Raw genomic sequence first — 19,995 nt, 5'->3', positions numbered from 1 at the left:
TTGATCACCGGGATGCCAGCCGATAATTTTATGTGCAGACATAGGGACACCCTGTGACTCGTAAGGAAACAGATAGGCAGGCCCCTTTCGAAGGGTGGAAACTCTCCCTGGGGGTTTTGGGAACAAGGGAACATGGCAAAAAATGGTACACGAACACAGGAACAAGAACAACTTAAATTTTTCACTGGGGGACAATTACTAGCTGATTACTAGCTGAAGGGAACAAGGGACGTTTTCTTTCAATAGGAGCACAGGAAAATTGGTTGTTTTTTCTTAAGGGAACACGGGAACAAGTAGCCCCTGGTAAATCCTCAACTAAAATCTTGGAACATGCAAGAGAATTTGAAACGGAAATATTACTCATTTATTTTACAAGTAATTGCTCACTTTCAGATACATTTTTCACTTTCAGTTTCAGTTTCAGTGGGATTGGGAAGTGCTTTCCGCTTTCAAACCAATATCGAAATGTGTCATTGCCCGCATCTGGCCTACGTTTCCATGGGCTCCGATGCAGGTTGGAAAGTTGAAGGGCCAAGGGAGATTTTAAGAATAATAACAAAAGATTCTTAAAAAAGCTTTATTGTTTTGCAAAAGAGTGGAGTGGGGGCATGGCCCCGACCCCCCCCCCCCCTTTCGTCGGATGCCCTGATAACTCGATAAATAGAGCAAACATGTTGAAAACAAAGCCTGTAAAATACCACATTTAAAGTACAAAGAGCTTAATAAATATTGATTAAACTTAACTAAATATAGAACTGCTGAAAGGGCAAAATATTTTCATTTATTACCTGTTATGATGAAAGTTTTCATAAGCGTTATGAATTACGAAGAATTAGGGGTATTCTATCAACTTTCTAAAACTTTTTCCTGGGTACGTAGTTTTTGCTCAAATTGCTTTCAAGCTGGTATAGATGTTAGAGACCAGAGGCAGCCAGCCCCCTCTTTCCACCTACAACTCGGGTCCCCTTGCGCTAGTAAAAGTTTTCTTTAGCAATTGCATATTTTTCAGCTGAGTTTGTTTTTGTCTTTTGCAACCGCGAAATATCTAATAGATTTGCTTATAAAATTGGATCCTTTCAGTAATTTTTTCGCAAAAAATGTGTGGTTTCCAATTTTAAATATAGCTAAGTCAACATTTTTTGTGGATGAAAAAGGCTTCAATCTTAATGTTTTAATTTTGCAAAGGAGATCAGACATAGAAATTCGATCTATTTCGGGCTCATAAATTTCTGGATCACTTTTTTAGACCTTGAGTATGAGAAAAGTTTTAAAAATAGAGAAAGGCATTATTTACAAACGATACAGGTTAAGAAAAACTATTTTTGGGCCATTTTTATGCTAGAAATTATTTTTCGGGTTGTTGGTTTGCACCTCAGCATGAGCTCTTCTATATGTATGTGCAGGGACGTACCTTGGAGTAGGGGGGTGTAAACGGATGAATTTACAGACCAAAATTCAACTCTTGCTAGTTAATGTAAACAAACCAATATACGACATAAAGTCAAGATACGCATCTACCAACAATCCATAACATTTACCGACCATCCGTAAAATTTACCGACCAACTTTCCAAAGGTTGGGGGGTTTACCACACCCCCACGCCCCCCCGGTAGGTACGCCCCTGTGTATGTGTACCCCCTACGTACAAAATCACGATTAAAAGGGTAGATAAACAGAAAATCTAGGAGTTGTTCTCGATCTTTTCAGCTCATATTTAAAGCAAAGAGTGGTGGAGTGACGACCCAATAACCTGAAAGAATAACACCACGATTTACCTCTAAATAGGCAAATCAGAGCACGGGCATTTTCCCATCAAATCACTGTAATTTGGCCCTGGTTCTAACATCTATGAACAAGGCAAAAACAACAGTAATGTCAAATTTTAACAAATTCAACTGATTTTGCATACGGAGGGGTATTTCTATCAGGTAATGGGGTCAGAATTTTCAAATTGTAGAAAAAGATTAGTGATGACATCACATTCCGCCAATCTGCTGAGTCATGACATTGTGCTCATGATATTCATGCGCCATCTGAGACTGATCACATGAAGTTACCTTGTATGTACTGATTTTCAAAACAGGCTTTGTCAATGTTAAGTTGTAAACAATCAGTGCCAAATCATGTGAAACTACACTGATCACTCTGAAAGCGTATGAAAGCGTATGACCATTCCTTTGGTGTATGAATTTACAGCAGTGTAAACAACAATACACTGTTGAAAGTTTCCAGATAAAAGTTTTCCCCCTCTATTTATGGTACAGCAGAGTACTGAATGGCCTCTAGTTTTTCTTTCAGTTCGTAATTCGTCTTGATGGGGTATTTTAAAGAAAATTTAACTGGGGTAGCACCAGCATACAGAGGTGTATAGTTGATATGAGTAAATGAGGCATCCTCTGGATAAGGTCATACGCTTTCAGAGTGATCAGTGTAGTTTCACATGATTTGGCTCTGAAAGCGTATGACCTTATCCAGAGGATGCCTCATTTACTCATATCAACTATACACCTCTGTATGCTGGTGCTACCCCAGTTAAATTTTCTTTAAAATACCCCATCAAGACGAATTACGAACTGAAAGAAAAACTAGAGGCCATTCAGTACTCTGCTGTACCATAAATAGAGGGGGAAACTTTTATCTGGAAACTTTCAACAGTGTATTGTTGTTTACACTGCTGTAAATTCATACACCAAAGGAATGGTCATACGCTTTCATACGCTTTCAGAGTGATCAGTGTAGTTTCACATGATTTGGCACTGATTGTTTACAACTTAACATTGACAAAGCCTGTTTTTAAAATCAGTACATACAAGGTAACTTCATGTGATCAGTCTCAGATGGCGCATGAATATCATGAGCACAATGTCATGACTCAGCAGATTGGCGGAATGTGATGTCATCACCAATCTTTTTCTACAATTTGAAAATTCTGACCCCATTACCTGATAGAAATACCCCTCCGTATGCAAAATCAGTTGAATTTGTTAAAATTTGACATTACTGTTGTTTTTGCCTTGTTCATAGATGTTAGAACCAGGGCCAAATTACAGTGATTTGATGGGAAAATGCCCCCCCCCCCCCCATTTCTCATTGGGAAACACAGCGATTCGATCTAGTTTCTATTCCCATTGCTTTGTCGTGTGGAACAAGCTGGATCCAGAGATAATACAGGCACCAACTGTTTTCTTTTCTTAAGTAAAAACTAAACATTCTCGTTAGCATTACAGCCGAATTTGTTTTCCCAACCTACGATCCTAGAGGATTATCTCACCTTACAGAACTTTTTGTTGTACTGTCTATCTTTTGACATGTAGAGGCCCGAGACCTTCTTGCCGGAGACCATATATTATTACGACCTACTATATTATTACATTTACTTTTAGTTTAGTTAAGTATACTATTACATTTATTTTCCAAGATGTTTCAACTATCTCTTATTGTATATGCATGATGACAATGACAACGGCTTACCAAATCAACTTAACAGGAACAAGCTGAAGTTAACTTCACGTTTTATATTGCAAATGGCTATGGGGTAGACATAGTCTTTTGCTGTCCAAGGTATAGCTATAGTTCTGCATGCAGCATAGTTTTATATTCAGGATAGGTATTAAAATTCTGCAAATATTTACTTGAATATAAACAAAGAAAATTCAATGACAATGGAAATACCTTAAATCCTCGAATTAGCCCCCTGAGAGCTTATTTATTTTTGATATTTTTGGACGGGGCTTATTCGAGGTGGGGCTTATACGAGGGGGGCTTATGAAATTATTGTAGACATTAAGAAGACATTATTAAAAGTCCTCGTTTTTTTAAGTATAAATTTCTTCATGAGCATTTAATTAATTACTACCAAAAGTATGAATTTGTTGTGGTAATTCAATAAAACGCCATAGGCAACATCAGATGGCAAAAATCGTCAAGTTGAGGGGTACGATTCGAGAATATACGGTAGCAGTGGGGGCTTATTCGAGGGGGGTTTATTGACAATATTTAGTTCTAGGGTGGGGGCTTATTCGAAAGGGGGGGGCTATTTCGAGGGAGGCCAATTCGAGGATTTACAGTATGATCTAAAATCAAGACCACATGTTGGTTCACCAATGGCGGAACAGCCATGCTTTTAGACACATTGCAGTTAAAATGGAGTTTTGAATTAAGATCTTCAGAAAATATATCTTTCCATATGAAGCTCACGAGTTGGTCATTGAAAAATAAACTAAACAAAGAAATCTAAAAATATTAAGGGTTTTGATGATCATTTGATTTGTATTCGTTTGATTTGTGGCCACATGTTTGGTGATGTGCATCGGGAATTTCCTGAACTGGGAAAGGCCCACAGATTCAGGTTTGCGAGAATGCTACCCTGTCCTGTGTTCCAGCCTCCAGACCCCTAACTTGAAAGTAGATCATATAGAAAACCCTTTCATTTGTCCTAAACTTTATCTCAATGATCTCAAACTTTAGCAAAACTTCAGCAAATTTTTCACAATTTAAGGAAGTAAACAGCAGAGCCCGACTATACGATGAGTCATGGTGCAGAATTATAGCTAAAACCTATTTTTAGAAAATTTATCAGGGCGTTGGTGAGCTGGAATTTGACAACAATTGCCATCTGGTGTCGAGCCAGGAATTGATCCAGTTCTGAAGCCTGGTTATACTTGCAGGAATTTATAAGTATTTAATTTCGCCATAACTACAATGCCAAAATTACTTGGAACACCTAACACTTTGCGCTGTACTTTCCTATTTTTTCATTTGTTTCCCCGAACCGAATATTACTACTTCCGTCCCCCTTTCCCCCAAAACAATGTTGAGAGTATAGAAAAATATCAAACAAGCCACAAGAAAAAGCATACTCCATAACCCCCTTCATTTTTCTATAGTGAATCAACATTGTTCTTAGGGGAAGGGGGGGTGGCTGAATTTGCCTTTCTCTGTATACACTCATTTTTTTATAAAAAACAAAGGTCGATGTTGAGTACTCCAGTTTCTTAATGTTCTGGAAATTTCAATACTCATTGTTTCTTAAGAGTTTCTTAATTATGAGGTCATGAATGATGTTATGAAATATTCATTCTGGTGCTGTATGAAAATGTGGGAATTGTTCTTGGATTTTACAAAATTTCGTTGTTCTCAGGTTTATCAGGATTTCAAAGTTTCTTAATATTTTCGCTTCAAGTACTGAAGTTTCTTAATTTTTTCTGACTGTCCAGTACTCGTTTCTTATAGCCAGTTTCTTATAAATGAGTGTATCGTAATTCACTTCATGAAGACTAATCAAAATGCTGCCACAACAATGATGTATATAGACAAAAACAGAAACACAGGAAGAAAGTGCAAGAAATATTAAAAAAGAAGAGAGAAGTATTATCATCAAACTTAAATGAAATGATGATGAAATTTAAGTTCTTAACACTTGGGCAAATGATTTAGGTATTTTATAATTTCGTATAGCAGAGTCTGTCACAGCATACGAGGGTCACTCCAAAATTATTGAGATATTCAAAAACCGCAAGAGGCATCGTGTTCAAATTTTCACAGTTTCTCAAAATACTCTCCACTGGCTTCCACACAAAGTCTCATACGATAAAACCACATATCAAAACAATGGGCCCATTTTTCCGCAGCCAGGTCAGAAACAGCCTCGTTGAAGGCACTAACTGCATCATCAGCGCTATCAAACTTGGTTCCGCGAATTTTTTCTTTCACCGCTGGAAAGCGAAAGAAGTCACAAGGTGCCAAATCAGGTGAATAAGGCGGGTGGGTCATCAACTGAACTGAATTTTCGGACAGAAAGTCGATGGTCAAAGCAGCTGTGTGAGCGGAAGCGTTGTCATGGTGCCAAAGTAGACCTCTTAAGCCGGTCCTTGGACGTTTATTTCGCCAAACTTCTAGAACCTGTGGTATACAGTGGTTAACATACCAATCCGCGTTCACTGTACGACGGTCTTCAACTTGAATGGTTGCGACATGACCCGTCTTTGAGAAAAATGACGCAACCATCCTTTTGCCGACGCTTCTGGATCGCCGAAATTTTTGCGGCGGGTTTTCACCTGGAAAGATCCAAATTGAGGATTGGCGCTTTGTCTCCGGGTCAAATTGGTAAACCCAACTTTCATCGCCTGTCACAATGTCATAAACCCGTTTCGACTTCCCTTCGTTAAATTTTTGCAGCATAAACTGGCACCAATTGACGCGCTGCTCCTTTTGCTCATCTGACAAGCAATGTGGCACCCAGCGGGCAGCCACTTTCCGAACTTGCAAGTTTTCATGCAAAATTGTGTGCAATGCTGCTGATCCAATCTTTACGCTATCCTGCATCATAGAATAAGTCATCCGACCATCTTGCCTTAGCATCTTCTCCACAGCGGCAACTGTTTCTGGCACAACAGCAGTTGGGGGCCTCCCTGGGTGGGTCTCATCTTTAAGGCTCTCCCTCCCTCTCTTAAATTCGGCAAACCATCGAAAAACTGTTGCCCTTGAAGGTGCATTATCTCCAAATGTCTGCAGAAGTTGAGCTAGGCATTCTTCTTGTTTCAGCCCCCTTTTAAAATCATAATAAATCATCGCGCGAAAATCACGTCTTTCAAGCTCCATTTTTAATAAATAAGAACATCTAAGGTGCTGAAATTCAAAAACCTTTTCTATTTTTTTCTCGCGCTTGAAATTAACAAAAATTACAAAACATGGGTGAAATAGATGGTAGAAGCCACCAAAAAAATTTCAAACTGATATCTCAAGCGGTTACTGAATATCTCAATAATTTTGGAGTGACCCTCGTATTGAATTGAATAAAAATAATTTCATATCCTTCAGATTTTCAAGTTTTTTAAAGTATCCATTTACTGTACAGTTGTTGTAAAAACTTTCTAACTTATCCTCGTGAGAGATATTTTAAATATTTTCATTGGTACTCTCTTTTAAGCAAAAGTTTATTTTGGTTTAGGAGGAGAGGGGTTCAATCCAATGAAATGAAAATTGTGACCAGAACTACACTTTCGAAAAAGAAAGGTACACAATTCGCTACTAAAGAAATATCTGACTGACATGATCCCCAAGCCCCCTCATTTGCTGGAACTGAAAAAAGCAAATTTGGTATGTAATTTAATCCCCTTACTTACAAAGATTCTGGAAAGGGCATTATATTTTGTGGCTATTACTTGTTTATGATAGTTTCAGGGTGTCTATTTGAAATTGACATAGAAAGAAAGGTTGTCTCCTTTTTTGATGCCAGCCTTTGCTTTTGGAATAGTTATTATTTTGCACACGTAGCTTTTGGTCTGCACACTTTTTTCTTAAAAGAATAGAGTCTATAAGAATATTAAAGCTCAAAATCGGTGAAATTTAAGAATAATTTAAAAATAATCTTAGACTCAATCTTCACACTGAATGATTTTTTGTATATTTGAATTTTTTGGAAAACAAAACAAATGCGAGTTTCACGCTATATGTCTTGAAATAGACGTATACGGCCGTGAGGTCATTAACGCTACAATGCGACTCAGTTACACCTTGTGTCGCTTAAGAATAAAGAAAGAATAATCATAGGCTCAAAATAAAAATAATCTTAGAATATTTGGGCTCAGCAAAAAAGTATTCTTATACCAAAAAAGTGCTCATTGAGTACAGGGATGCAAATTAAATCATATCTCGGTTGCCAGGACAAGTTGGAACGACTCGCATATAATAGACAAGTTGAGATATTCAGCTTTAATAACGAAATGTACTAACAAAAGCATGGTGTCGCCATGGTTAGCCCTCTGGGACCTGCCTTGTTCAATATCTTTGTTGGCTTTCACGAAGATCGTGGGGGCTTATTCGAGGGGGGGGGGGCTTATTTCGAAGTAGTATTTTCCTCAAAGGTCGACATAAAAACGGTAATGCCTGCATGAGGCTGGTAATTAACTATTGTGCTTGCATTTGTAAGGTTTTCCTTTAGCTTTGTGAAACTTGCTTGCTGTTCCTTGTTCCATGCAAATATAGTTTCCTTTCAGGTGAGTTTCCTCAGAGGCTCTGTAAGTGTGGCATAGTCTTTGATAAAGTGTGAAGAAAAGTTGACTAGACCTAGAAAACCTCTTACTTCTGTTGTATTTGTTCGGACTTTGGCATTGTTGACTGCATCCACTTTGGATGGACCTTGATGAATTCCTTTGTCTGTTAGACAATATCCTGCAAATGTGAGCTTTGTTGTTCCAAATACACATTTCTTCAAGTTGATCTTTAAGTTTCTGGCAAGCAATGCTTTGAATAGCGTGTCAAGACGCTCCGCCATTTCATCTCTACTCGATGACCATATCAGAATGTCATCTGATATTGACCTTGTGCCTGGGCAACCTGCAATGCTTTGCTCAATAACCTTCTGAAACTGCTCATAGGCTGAACACAAGACGTTTTGATTGGAAATAACCTTCATGTGTTAGAAATGTTGTTATGTGCCTTGATTCCTCTGCTAACTCTAGTTGGTGGTACCCTTCTTTTAAATCTATCTTTGAAAAATATTTTGAATTATGCAGCTCTGGGAGGATTTCTTCAACTTTTGGAATCTGGTGTCTTTCTCTTACTATGGCTTCATTAGCTCTTCTCATATCTAAACATAATCTTATGGTTCCATTTGGCTTTGGTACAACTACTATTGGGTTTATCCAGGTACTCGGACCTTTAACTTTCTCTATGCAGTCATTTCTCAACAATCTTTCTAGCTCTGGAGAAACTTTCTTTCTTGTATGATATGGTAATCTTCTGATTGGCTGCTGAACGGGAATGACATTCTCATCAATATGTAGTTTTAGCTTGTTTACCTATGCCTTCCAGGGGCGGATCCAGGATTTTTGGTGACTATAGCTAAAATCTTTTGGAATTGGGACCACGCCCTCCTTGCTTGCGGGACACGCCCACTATATGGGAAAATGATATAACCATGTGTGTTTATAGTTGCTTCGTATTCATAAATATTCCTTCGAACATCCTTTTTCTATTTCTAGGGACGTCAGAGAAGGGGGTGTGGGGGTACAACCGCCCCTGTTGCCCTTTGACAGAAGGGGCAAAGGTTGTTTTTGATAAAGTTCCCTTGAAACTGGCCAATTGTAATAATCAGAGAGATTCATATGAAATTCTGAACTTCTCAAAACATGTAAAATAATTCCTTGTGCCGAAAGTTAGCCAATGTTGAAGATACCTACAGAAGATCGAAATAAAATTGCAGTTACGTATGAATTTGCAGAAGCTGAGAAACTCATATTCTATTGGTTAAAAGGCCATTTTCAAACCTGACTATAGCTTCACTATAGCTCGCGCCAAAAATTATAGTACGGGTTTCATTGTCTTCGATGCCTTTTCCAGAGCAAATCCCCAGACCGACTATAGCTCGGAATATCCACTGTAGCTCAATTCTGGTTGGTTACTGTCAACAAAGAACGAAACTTTTGATTCGTCTAAGTTTTAATATTAGACCATTCTGCGCTCAGTGTTTTATATCTTATCTGGAGAGGCATTGTGATGACACATTGCCAGCATTGCATGTTTGTTAATCGCATTTGATAACCTAGGCTTGATAGCAGAGGAGGAATTAACACTTAACTTTGAATTCCGAAAATCAAACACGGAGATTTTGACTATAGCTCGAGCTACAGTTGCTATAGTCTGGATCCGCTCCTGCTTCAAATACTTGTTTGTTGTTGTCCAGAACTTTCTGAATCTCAGGGTCTATTTTGTGCTTAGTTGGCTGTTCTTGACTGATTTCATTTACTGACTTGTGAAGTGAATTTGTTGGATCTGCTTTAAAACCTAGAACTGGGCCTACTCTTAATATAACAAGCTTTTCTGCTGTCTTTTGTCCTAACAATGCCCTTCCTGAACCTTTTGTGACATAGAATTTTGCTTGGGTTTCTGAATGGTTGAATATTGATGTTTCATCATCATTTGAAATTTCTGCTGTGACATCACTTGCTCTCACTTGATGACTTTCTGGTTTCTTTGGATTTTTGGTCTTACAGCATTTTGCAAAGTGTCCCATTACTCCACATTTCATGCACTTTTCTCCTTTGGTCACTCTACAGTCTTCAGTGTTGTGATTTTTCATTCCACATCTGCCACATGTTCCCTTTGTTGAGTGTATTTTCTGTTTGCTTGCCTACCTTTGTGCTGTTATTTATTTGGCCTTATTTTATTCAGGTCTAAGAAAGATTCTTTCATTGTGTCGGCTGATGAGCCTGCACCATTTTGTTGTTCTATCTTCTTTGTCTGATGGTCTGATTGTTCCATGAGCTTTCCTATTGTTAGAAGTTTATCTAATGTGAGATCTAGCTCTTGTAGCAATCTTTTTCTAAGCTTACTTGATTTCCATTTTGCTATTACTTGATCTCTTATCTCTACCTGCACCACCATATTCACAATGAATGATTAACTTTTTCAACCTAGTGACATATGAATCTATGTTCTCTCCTGTTTCTTGACCTGTTTCGTGAAATACACATCTTTCAAATGGAATGTTCTTCTTGATATCAAAATGACTATCTAACCTATTTACTGCCTGGTCATATGTTGTGCCTACCTCACCTAATGATTCAAATATATCTTGCACTTCATCTCCTACAAGATGCAAAAGTGTTGCCCTCTTTTGGCTATCATTTTGAATACTTGTTGCATTCAGAAAATAAACGAACGCTTTCTTCCATTTTTGCCACCTTTGACTTACCGTAGATTGGTCTCCTTTTGGATCAAATTCCTTAACTGGAGGTAACTGAATCTATACTGATTGCGGTTGCTGCGCCTGGCCTATTTGATTATCGTTTTCTTCCATATTTCGTATTCTCTTGTCGAAATTATTACTTTCTTATCCTTCTTAGGGTTCTTTAGATAGCTCGTCGCCATAATATGTTGTGTATGCGCGCACGATGCCTATGATCCGCTGCGCATAGACCTAGAGAGCACACGAGACAAGACGCCATGTTTTCACTCCGACCCTGATCTAATCTATCAACTCTTATGGATAGAGAGAGAGACTTGCAGCAAGTCCAACAACAGGGCTGTTGTGTGTATGCGTATGTCTCAACCACATTCCCTCTAAAAACGAATCAGTTTCTCACGAAGATATTTGTATGTAAAACTTAATATTTTTTTGCGTGTACACTAGAAGTATAAACTCGTGTCATAGTGTACATTTGTACACTTGAATTTTTGTAACGAGACCTCTTGCCTACCCGAGATCTCGCAGGAAACTGTCGTACACTGCAGTTCGGGTAACTAGCTGAGTTTGGACTTCTAGCCTGTCTGCATGTTTCTGTGATCGAAATTCAACAATAGTCCCAATAATCCAAAAGTACACGCATGTTATTCTATTCCAATAATGAGAAAGTTGCTCTTGTCTCATGGCTGAAATTCAGTCAATTCAATAAAAAAGCTACCCTTTTCCAACGTGTGACCCATTCTTTTTAAATGCGCCCTCTTTTCTAATTGGGCGACTCATTCTGCTTTATGTGCGATTTACAGAATTTTATGCGACTGAAACTAAAAATGTGTGACGAGTTTCATTTTTCTGCGATTTTTTTTCTTTTTGAGCGACTCACTTGAATTTTGTGTGAGTGGTTTATCTTTCTACGTGAATCGGTTTGTTTCAATGTGAATCTGTTTTGTTTATATGTGAATCAGATTAAAATAAGTGCATGGCAGTTGTGGGCCACCGTAGTTTTAGCATGACCCCAAATCCCAAATTTTTCCTAAAAATCAACAATCAATGCCTTTCTGAAAATCGTGGATTTGTCTATTCTGAGTGGTATAGTAATTTGTTAAATTTTTGTCTAGGAGATGCATTTCTAGCCATTCTAGAAGTCTTGATTTCAAAACTTTTCTTTTGTATCAGAACAAACTATGGTGGGTCCTCCTATGTCGCTAAACTTGATTCCTAGCCCCCTCCCCATTATCAAGTTGGTGGTGCCGCCTTTGTTCTCGTATTATTACAATTTATGCTATTTTACCCAGCTGCCCCGCTTGCATTAATAGCAAAAAAGGTTTTTCTGGAAAGAGTGGGCCCCTTTATGGTTATTTTTTCCTGGCCCTCTTCTAGGAGCCACAACGCTCCTGGAACAGCTACATCGGTCTTGCAGATCTAAAAACAATAACACTAAAACATGCGATTCTGCTATCGGGTTGCATTTACTGGAAAACCCAGATTGTGCAAAAAACTATAACGATGACATGTTTCGGATTTTCGGTATCGATACAGCAAAAAATGATAGCTATTTCTCGAATATCTGTGAAATTATTCCTGAAGACGAAGCAAATATTTTGATACATTGTAAAAAAATACACGTGAATTCTCAGCAAATTAACATTTCAAAATCATTAAAGGAAGTTGAAGATCAAGAAGAAAAAAGCGTGCTCAAACAACGTTCAACAGTCAGTGAAATTTGTTACTTGCTTTTTCCTTCGACCGCTTGCTCTTCACCAGCCTTGTTGTCAGATGCGGTGATAGCTTTGATGAATCTTGTTGCCAAAGATCTGACAGAACAGCTTTCATTGATGATTTTAATTTCCTTTTCAAGCCATCTGTCTACGTAATTCTGATCTGTGCCTTCGTCTGGAATGGCTTGAAAATCAGTACGAACTGATGGCAAAATGGCAAAGAATCCCCTGCATCCACCACCTATTTCTTTGGCCTTTGATCTCATTGTTTTGTAATGCATCACTTTTGGGCTTCCTGCTCCTTCAGCACGTTCTCCCTTCTGCTGAAAACTTGTCAGCTCTTGATGGAGGATTTCGAAGAAACCAGCAACATGCTCTAGACCATCAATGAAATTTCCAAGAGCTGGAACCAAGACATCAGTCACAACCCTGATTACGGCGTACTGGATTTCAGCTTCCTTTTGCTTCGCAGTGGCTTCTGCTAAATCTCTTCGGGCTAAGCCAAACAAAATTGGGGAAGCAATAACATCGACATATGGTACAAATGCAAGTCCAATTGCCCAAGCATTTTTAGTACTTGCAGAATCTTGGAGTTCTTTAGCTTTTCTTTCATACTCGGCAGTCAAATCTGTCAATTCAATTACAATTACACCGGCTTCATCTTTTCGCTTCTTTAGTGTAGTTAACATTTCTTCGTGGATCTTGACAAGCACCTTGCAGGCCTCTTTGTGAGCCTCTGCTTCTTCTGTGATATCTTTAATGCTCTCCCACCACTCATCCATGGTTAAGGCCTCATAGTATTCAAAAAAGTCCCCAATGTCTGCTACACGTCTCGTAACAAATGGAAGCACACCCTTGAGATAAGCAACAGCATCATTTCGGGTTTGATCGCGTAACTCCCTGGCTTTCCTTGCCGTGTCTGATTGTCCCCCAATTGCTTTGTCAGTGAAGAGACTCCTCATGCTCAACGAAAACAGCCTCATGTTTACAGGAAGGGAGATCAGTTGAGAAGAAATATTATCAACTTCTTTTGTGAGTGTTTCTGTCATCTACAGAGAGGGTTAACAAATTCAGTTTCATTTTAAACTTTGCTCTTTCATACAACTCAACGTATTCAAGACAAGAAACGATTTAATTTAAATTTTAAAATATCAAAGAGTCAACTGATCAACATATTACGTAGTTTTGTTTTAGGTTATTGTTATTGTTATACGTAGCTGGCCGTCTGTATTCTTAGAGCTAAGGAGGTTTAAGGGCTGAAATTTCATATGTTTTAAGCAATTTTGAGGGCTGATCCCAAGCCAAGGTGTCGTTCAGGCGCAGATCCATCCAAAAATCTGACTTACGCAAGAACTTTAGGGGCAAAAGGGCGTGGTCTTGAAAAATGCTGTGGAAATTTAAACAATCCAAAGCTTGAAGAACCGTTTCGAAACTCCGGATTACAGATTAACAAGAGGAGCACTAAGAAAATTAAAGAATACATTACTGACACGAAACCGGAAAATCTTTTGTTTAACATCATTTCTAACTATATTTAATTTAGCTTTTCTGATTGTTTTTTGTCACGGTTGTCGGGTACTTGTTCAAAAAGTACAATAATCCCTTGGGTACATATTTTGAATGAGAAAGCAAATGTTAGTTGAAAGCGGAAAAACCACATTTTTTCCTCGTTGACCTTTTAGGGAAGTTTCTAAAGTAGATTTACGCATTCAATTGTTTATCAACGATCTTCTTTGTACCTTTCGGACTCTATAAATTAAAGATAGAGACGATAACAAACCAGTCTGATTCATCCAACTGAGTACAAGAGCGCATCAAACAAGCGAGTCTGAAGAACGGAAAAAAGGCAGATAGCAAAGGTACGTTTTTTAGCTACTAAATATTTCTCACATATCAAGTAGACACAATTTGAATTCTCTACACTTATTTATACAATTAAACATACTAGAGGCTGGGAGACCATGAAGTTTGTTGGCAGCTCCATCAAAATAGCATCAAATTTCAAAAGAAGAAATGGAAATTTTAGAAATTTTACGCATCTTTGCCCAATCATTTTATAAAAGCAATTTTTCAACCACCAGTACATACAGGTTTTTTATTAAAAAATTGACTTATAACCGATAAAATACTGGGTTTAGTTGGAAGGTGCTAAGAAACCTGAAAACTTTACATTTTGAAATCCCATATAAATTAGGTTCAAAATTGCAAATATCTAAGAATGAGTTATGAATAACCGCAAGGCACAAACTTCTTCAAATCCATGAGTTTTTATATATGAGATTTTCTATTAATTTTCAAACTTTAGTTATGCTTAAACTTCAACGCTGCTGTTATGCTAAAATGCAGTTTAATTAAACGACAGGTGCAGATTCAGACTACAGCGACGTATGTTTGAGCTGCAGTCAGATTTTAAATTTGTGAAGTGAATTTAATGTTTCAAAATCTCCACAACTATATTTTCTGGATAATTTATAATCCATGTTTGCTGAAATTTCGAAAAATCTGCCTCAATTTTTGGGTCTGTATGTAAATTTAATAAAATGTCATTTTTGGGTTTCTGAAAAATTTGAAATTTTTGTGATTGAAGAAATCGCCGCCATTTTTCGCGATTGAAATTTTTGGCTCATCTTTTCTTTAAATTTTGTGAGCCTCCCACCCCAACCCCCTTTGGGAAATATGAAAAAGCTATTAAGAAAGAAAACGAGAAAACTATTCACACTTTGGAATTTCGAAACGGTCCTTTAAGCTTAAAGTTTGGATTGTTTAAATTTCCACACCATTTTTTCTGACCACGCCCTTTTGCCCCTAAAGTTCTTGCGTAAGTCAGATTTTTGGATGGATCTTGGCTTTGTGGCGTAAGACCTTGGCTTGGGATCAGCCCTCAAAATTGCTTAAAACATATGAAATTTCAGCCCTTAAACCTCCTTAGCTCTAAGAATACAGAGGGCCAGCTACGTATAACAATAACAATAACCTAAAACAAAACTACGTAATAGGTTGATCAGTTGACTCTTTGATATTTTAAAATTTAAATTAAATCGTTTCTTGTCTTGAATACGTTGAGTTGTATGAAAGAGCAAAGTTTAAAATGAAACTGAATTTGTTAACCCTCTCTGTAGATGACAGAAACACTCACAAAAGAAGTTGATAATATTTCTTCTCAACTGATCTCCCTTCCTGTAAACATGAGGCTGTTTTCGTTGAGCATGAGGAGTCTCTTCACTGACAAAGCAATTGGGGGACAATCAGACACGGCAAAGAAAGCCAGGGAGTTACGCGATCAAACCCGAAATGATGCTGTTGCTTATCTCAAGGGTGTGCTTCCATTTGTTACGAGACGTGTAGCAGACATTGGGGACTTTTTTGAATACTATGAGGCCTTAACCATGGATGAGTGGTGGGAGAGCATTAAAGATATCACAGAAGAAGCAGAGGCTCACAAAGAGGCCTGCAAGGTGCTTGTCAAGATCCACGAAGAAATGTTAACTACACTAAAGAAGCGAAAAGATGAAGCCGGTGTAATTGTAATTGAATTGACAGATTTGACTGCCGAGTATGAAAGAAAAGCTAAAGAACTCCAAGATTCTGCAAGTACTAAAAATGCTTGGGCAATTGGACTTGCATTTGTACCATATGTCGATGTTATTGCTTCCCCAATTTTGTTTGGCTTAGCCCGAAGAGATTTAGCAGAAGCCACTGCGAAGCAAAAGGAAGCTGAAATCCAGTACGCCGTAATCAGGGTTGTGACTGATGTCTTGGTTCCAGCTCTTAGAAATTTCATTGATGGTCTAGAGCATGTTGCTGGTTTCTTCGAAATCCTCCATCAAGAGCTGACAAGTTTTCAGCAGAAGGGAGAACGTGCTGAAGGAGCAGGAAGCCCAAAAGTGATGCATTACAAAACAATGAGATCAAAGGCCAAAGAAATAGGTGGTGGATGCAGGGGATTCTTTGCCATTTTGCCATCAGTTCGTACTGATTTTCAAGCCATTCCAGACGAAGGCACAGATCAGAATTACGTAGACAGATGGCTTGAAAAGGAAATTAAAATCATCAATGAAAGCTGTTCTGTCAGATCTTTGGCAACAAGATTCATCAAAGCTATCACCGCATCTGACAACAAGGCTGGTGAAGAGCAAGCGGTCGAAGGAAAAAGCAAGTAACAAATTTCACTGACTGTTGAACGTTGTTTGAGCACGCTTTTTTCTTCTTGATCTTCAACTTCCTTTAATGATTTTGAAATGTTAATTTGCTGAGAATTCACGTGTATTTTTTTACAATGTATCAAAATATTTGCTTCGTCTTCAGGAATAATTTCACAGATATTCGAGAAATAGCTATCATTTTTTGCTGTATCGATACCGAAAATCCGAAACATGTCATCGTTATAGTTTTTTGCACAATCTGGGTTTTCCAGTAAATGCAACCCGATAGCAGAATCGCATGTTTTAGTGTTATTGTTTTTAGATCTGCAAGACCGATGTGGCTGTCCCAGGGGCGTTGTGGCTTCTAGAAGAGGGCCGGAAAAAATAACCATAACGGGGCCCACTCTTTCCAGAAAAACCTTTTTTGCTATTAATGCAAGCGGGGCAGCTGGGTAAAATAGTATAAATAGCAGAGTCAGGAAAATATTACGGTCGCACGGCCACTGACCGGAGGAAGATTCACAAAAACAATAGAAGCTCCTATGACACACCCAAACCACGCCCATTTTCTATTGTGTTGTGAGGAAGGTTTGCCTTCTGGGATGTTTTTGTCTGGAGGAAGGTTAACAACTTTTCTGGACTCTGAAAAATAATAGTGTCACAACAACAGAGGTGCTGGGGGGGGGGGGTAGGAATTAAGTTCAGCGACATAGAAGGACCCACCATGGTTGGGTCTGACAGGAAAAAAATTTTTTGAAATTAAGCCTTCTAGAATGGCTAGAAATGCACCTCCTAGACTAAAATTCAACAAATTACTATACCACTCAGATAGACAATTCGACGATTCTCAGAAAAGCATTGATTGTTGATATTTAGGAAAAAGTTGAGAGAGGGGGGAGGGGGTGTCATGCTAAAACTCTAGTAACAGACGTTAAGGAAAGAAAGAAAGGATGACCTTTGGTTCAAAGTGCACATATCGGTGTGAATATCAAGAAGCTGTTGTACTGATTGAGAGAATTTTACTTCTTGAACAGAAATGTGCATCTTCTTGTTCTTGAGAAAGCTAGCTACTGAAGCGTTACAAATAATAGACAAATAATAGAAATATACCTAAATAGGTTAGTAAAAAGATCAAAGAAAACCAAGCAGTATATAAACAAGTTTGAGCATTTCATTTTTATTTTATCCTCAAATTTTAGACGTTCTGAGCCTCAGTGTTCTAATAAACTGCAAAGTCAATTGCGTGGATTATTTCAAGTTAGTAATGAAAGCATCACAATTCTCAGGAACCTTCTGGCAGAAATTTCCTGTTTTGATACTCTAAAATATAAGAGCCTGTTTAGCCAAACAATTTCCAACTGGTTCTTATATGTGGGGTTTCACCATTTAATTCATATACTTTTTTACCAAAATTGAAAAGGATGACCGAATATCAAATTGTTAAAATAAAACTCAAAAAGCACAGTGTATGTTAAATTTGAACTGTTATTATGAAACAATTATTGCTACTATTTTATATACAGTACAGTATCATTGATCAATTGTTGGTGGACATTTGGCAACATTGGTACACTAATTAATAGTCAGAATGGAGAACAGACCAGAATTAATGCTATTTTCTGATAATCAACAACAATATTTACTCTATAGAAATTAAGAATCTAGCTAAGAACCTATTTAGCCTAAACTTTCAATAAGTACCCCATAATACAAGAACCTACTTTGCCAAACTCTTAGAAAAGTAAGTTCTACACGTGGGTTTTTACTGTATTCATCTCAGGGGCGGACTGGCTAATTTTTTTGGCCCGGGCAAATTTTGATAAAACAGGCCCACAATAATAGCAAATGAAAAACTCCTCGAAAAATGCAAGTAAATGTTAGTCTGTAAGGAAAACAAGTTTTTAAACTAATTAATTTTGTGCATGGATGAATGCTGGTTAACAGAACATGGTCAACAGAACATGTTGAATATGTCGTTTGCTGACTAAGTAGTAAAAAAACAAAAACTTTAACTCATTGGTTGGACTTTGTTTCTAAATACAGTAACTTATATGTTGATAATGTAATCGTTCTGGATGTCATCTAACAGGTGTTTTTCTAAGAACATTAACATGAGGGACTCCAGGTTTGGCTGCGCTCACACTCCACTTGTGTCAAATAATTTTCTAATCCTCCGGAAAACTAAAATGATTTTCAGCAGCCCAAAAATATCGATTTGTCAATTTCTGACCCCAAAAATATAACATGGGCACCCCTGTTGAAATTTTGTCGTGTAGCACCGTACCCCTGTTGGGCGGGGGATGCATTTGACTTATGATAGTATAGGCCTTATAAACTTACCATAACTTGTATGAGTTTATTGAAAGGAGCAAGAGCGAGACCCTGCTGTTTTTTGTGACGTTTGTGGCTTTTGCTTGATAAAAAAAGCTTTGTATCGTAGCTGAATCCTGTTTTAAGTCTCGCAGCTTTTCCTCGCGAAATTTTTGTGTACCACCTTTGGCTGAAGTCTTCTTGCTCTTCCCTTGTTCTACGTAAGTCCTCTCCATTGCTTCACATCACAGAGCAAATCGCTTAGTGAACTCTAATTTTTGGACTTTTAAATTTATTACATTTAGCAATAGCTTGTGCTTAGGCAAAAACATGACCAGCTTCAAGCAAAAGCTTAGTAAAAAGACATCAGGGCAGGTTAAAATCTTATGTATCGCATTGAAACAGGGGTGTTACAGTATAGCATGTCGTTAAAAAGGAAATACCGTCAAGAGAAAATATAAATGTTTCCTGAAAAAGTGTGTTTGGCTGCGGTGACAATAATGGATTCATAATTTTGATGGTTTTGGAGTACTCGCGTGTATATTTATTCTTTCCCACAAAGTCTCTGAAAATTCAATGCAAACAAATCAACGCATGGGTATACCTTTTTGCCTCGCATTCACTTTTTAAGCTAATTTATTTGTTTGCACTTTTATCAGCCGGCCCTTAAACCGACCGGCCCTTCGGGCGATCGCCCGAAAAGCCTGACCAGCCAGTCCGCCTCTGAATTCATCTTGTATGACGTTTAGTTTTACAGACATTGAGTAGCACCGCTTTTCGTTAAGCATCATTTCCTTGTCAAGGCACCAATTACAAAGTTAAGTTCCTCAAAATCGTCACTCTTCGTCCTCAGGTAAGTATATCGAACTGTTCCGAAATAACTTTGACAGTTGTTAGTGTCACTTTTCAGGTTTTATGAAAAGACAATAAATTGTTACCCTCATTTATGCCCCCTTTAAACCTTTCTGAGATTATCTGTTTTCTCGAAATCATTTTGTCAAAACAAAACACCAGCCAGATCAGGTCTGTATTTTCAGCTTAGGGATAATTTTTCTTTCTTGGCAAGTTCTAAATTACCTTTCCAATCAGAGGTGGCGCCAGAAAACTTTCGACAGAGGGGTTGGAGCTTCCGACAGGGGGG

The 19,995-nt window shown here is 38.0% G+C and overlaps 2 protein-coding genes across 2 annotated transcripts; one reads left to right on the top strand and one right to left on the bottom strand.

The window, feature by feature from the left end:
- Positions 1–12,314: 12,314 nt before the first annotated feature.
- Positions 12,315–13,466, bottom strand: LOC135691742 (uncharacterized). The gene has a single exon (XM_065209702.2). The coding sequence runs from the start codon at positions 13,449–13,451 to the stop codon at positions 12,411–12,413; it is 1,041 nt and encodes a 346-aa protein (XP_065065774.2). The 5' UTR covers positions 13,452–13,466; the 3' UTR covers positions 12,315–12,410.
- Positions 13,467–14,105: 639 nt separating this feature from the next.
- LOC135691741 (uncharacterized) lies at positions 14,106–16,658 on the top strand. The gene is made up of 2 exons (XM_065209701.2): positions 14,106–14,261; positions 15,522–16,658. Exon 2 carries the CDS (start codon positions 15,522–15,524, stop codon positions 16,560–16,562), a length of 1,041 nt encoding a protein of 346 aa, XP_065065773.2. The 5' UTR covers positions 14,106–14,261; the 3' UTR covers positions 16,563–16,658.
- Positions 16,659–19,995: the final 3,337 nt, after the last annotated feature.

Source organism: Rhopilema esculentum, chromosome 13 (genome assembly GCF_057945365.1).
Source record: "Rhopilema esculentum isolate cy_ngs chromosome 13, ASM5794536v1, whole genome shotgun sequence".
Classification (NCBI taxonomy): Eukaryota; Metazoa; Cnidaria; class Scyphozoa; order Rhizostomeae; family Rhizostomatidae; genus Rhopilema; species Rhopilema esculentum.
The sequence above is the reverse complement of the archived record's forward strand: the minus strand, read 5'-3'. Positions and strand labels throughout refer to the sequence as shown.

What these genes read in the sequence shown, in the direction of transcription:
- LOC135691742 (XM_065209702.2), bottom strand. Translation starts at nt 13,451, where the DNA reads ATGACAGAAACACTCACAAAAGAAGTTGATAATATTTCTTCTCAACTG.
- LOC135691741 (XM_065209701.2), top strand. Translation starts at nt 15,522, where the DNA reads ATGACAGAAACACTCACAAAAGAAGTTGATAATATTTCTTCTCAACTG.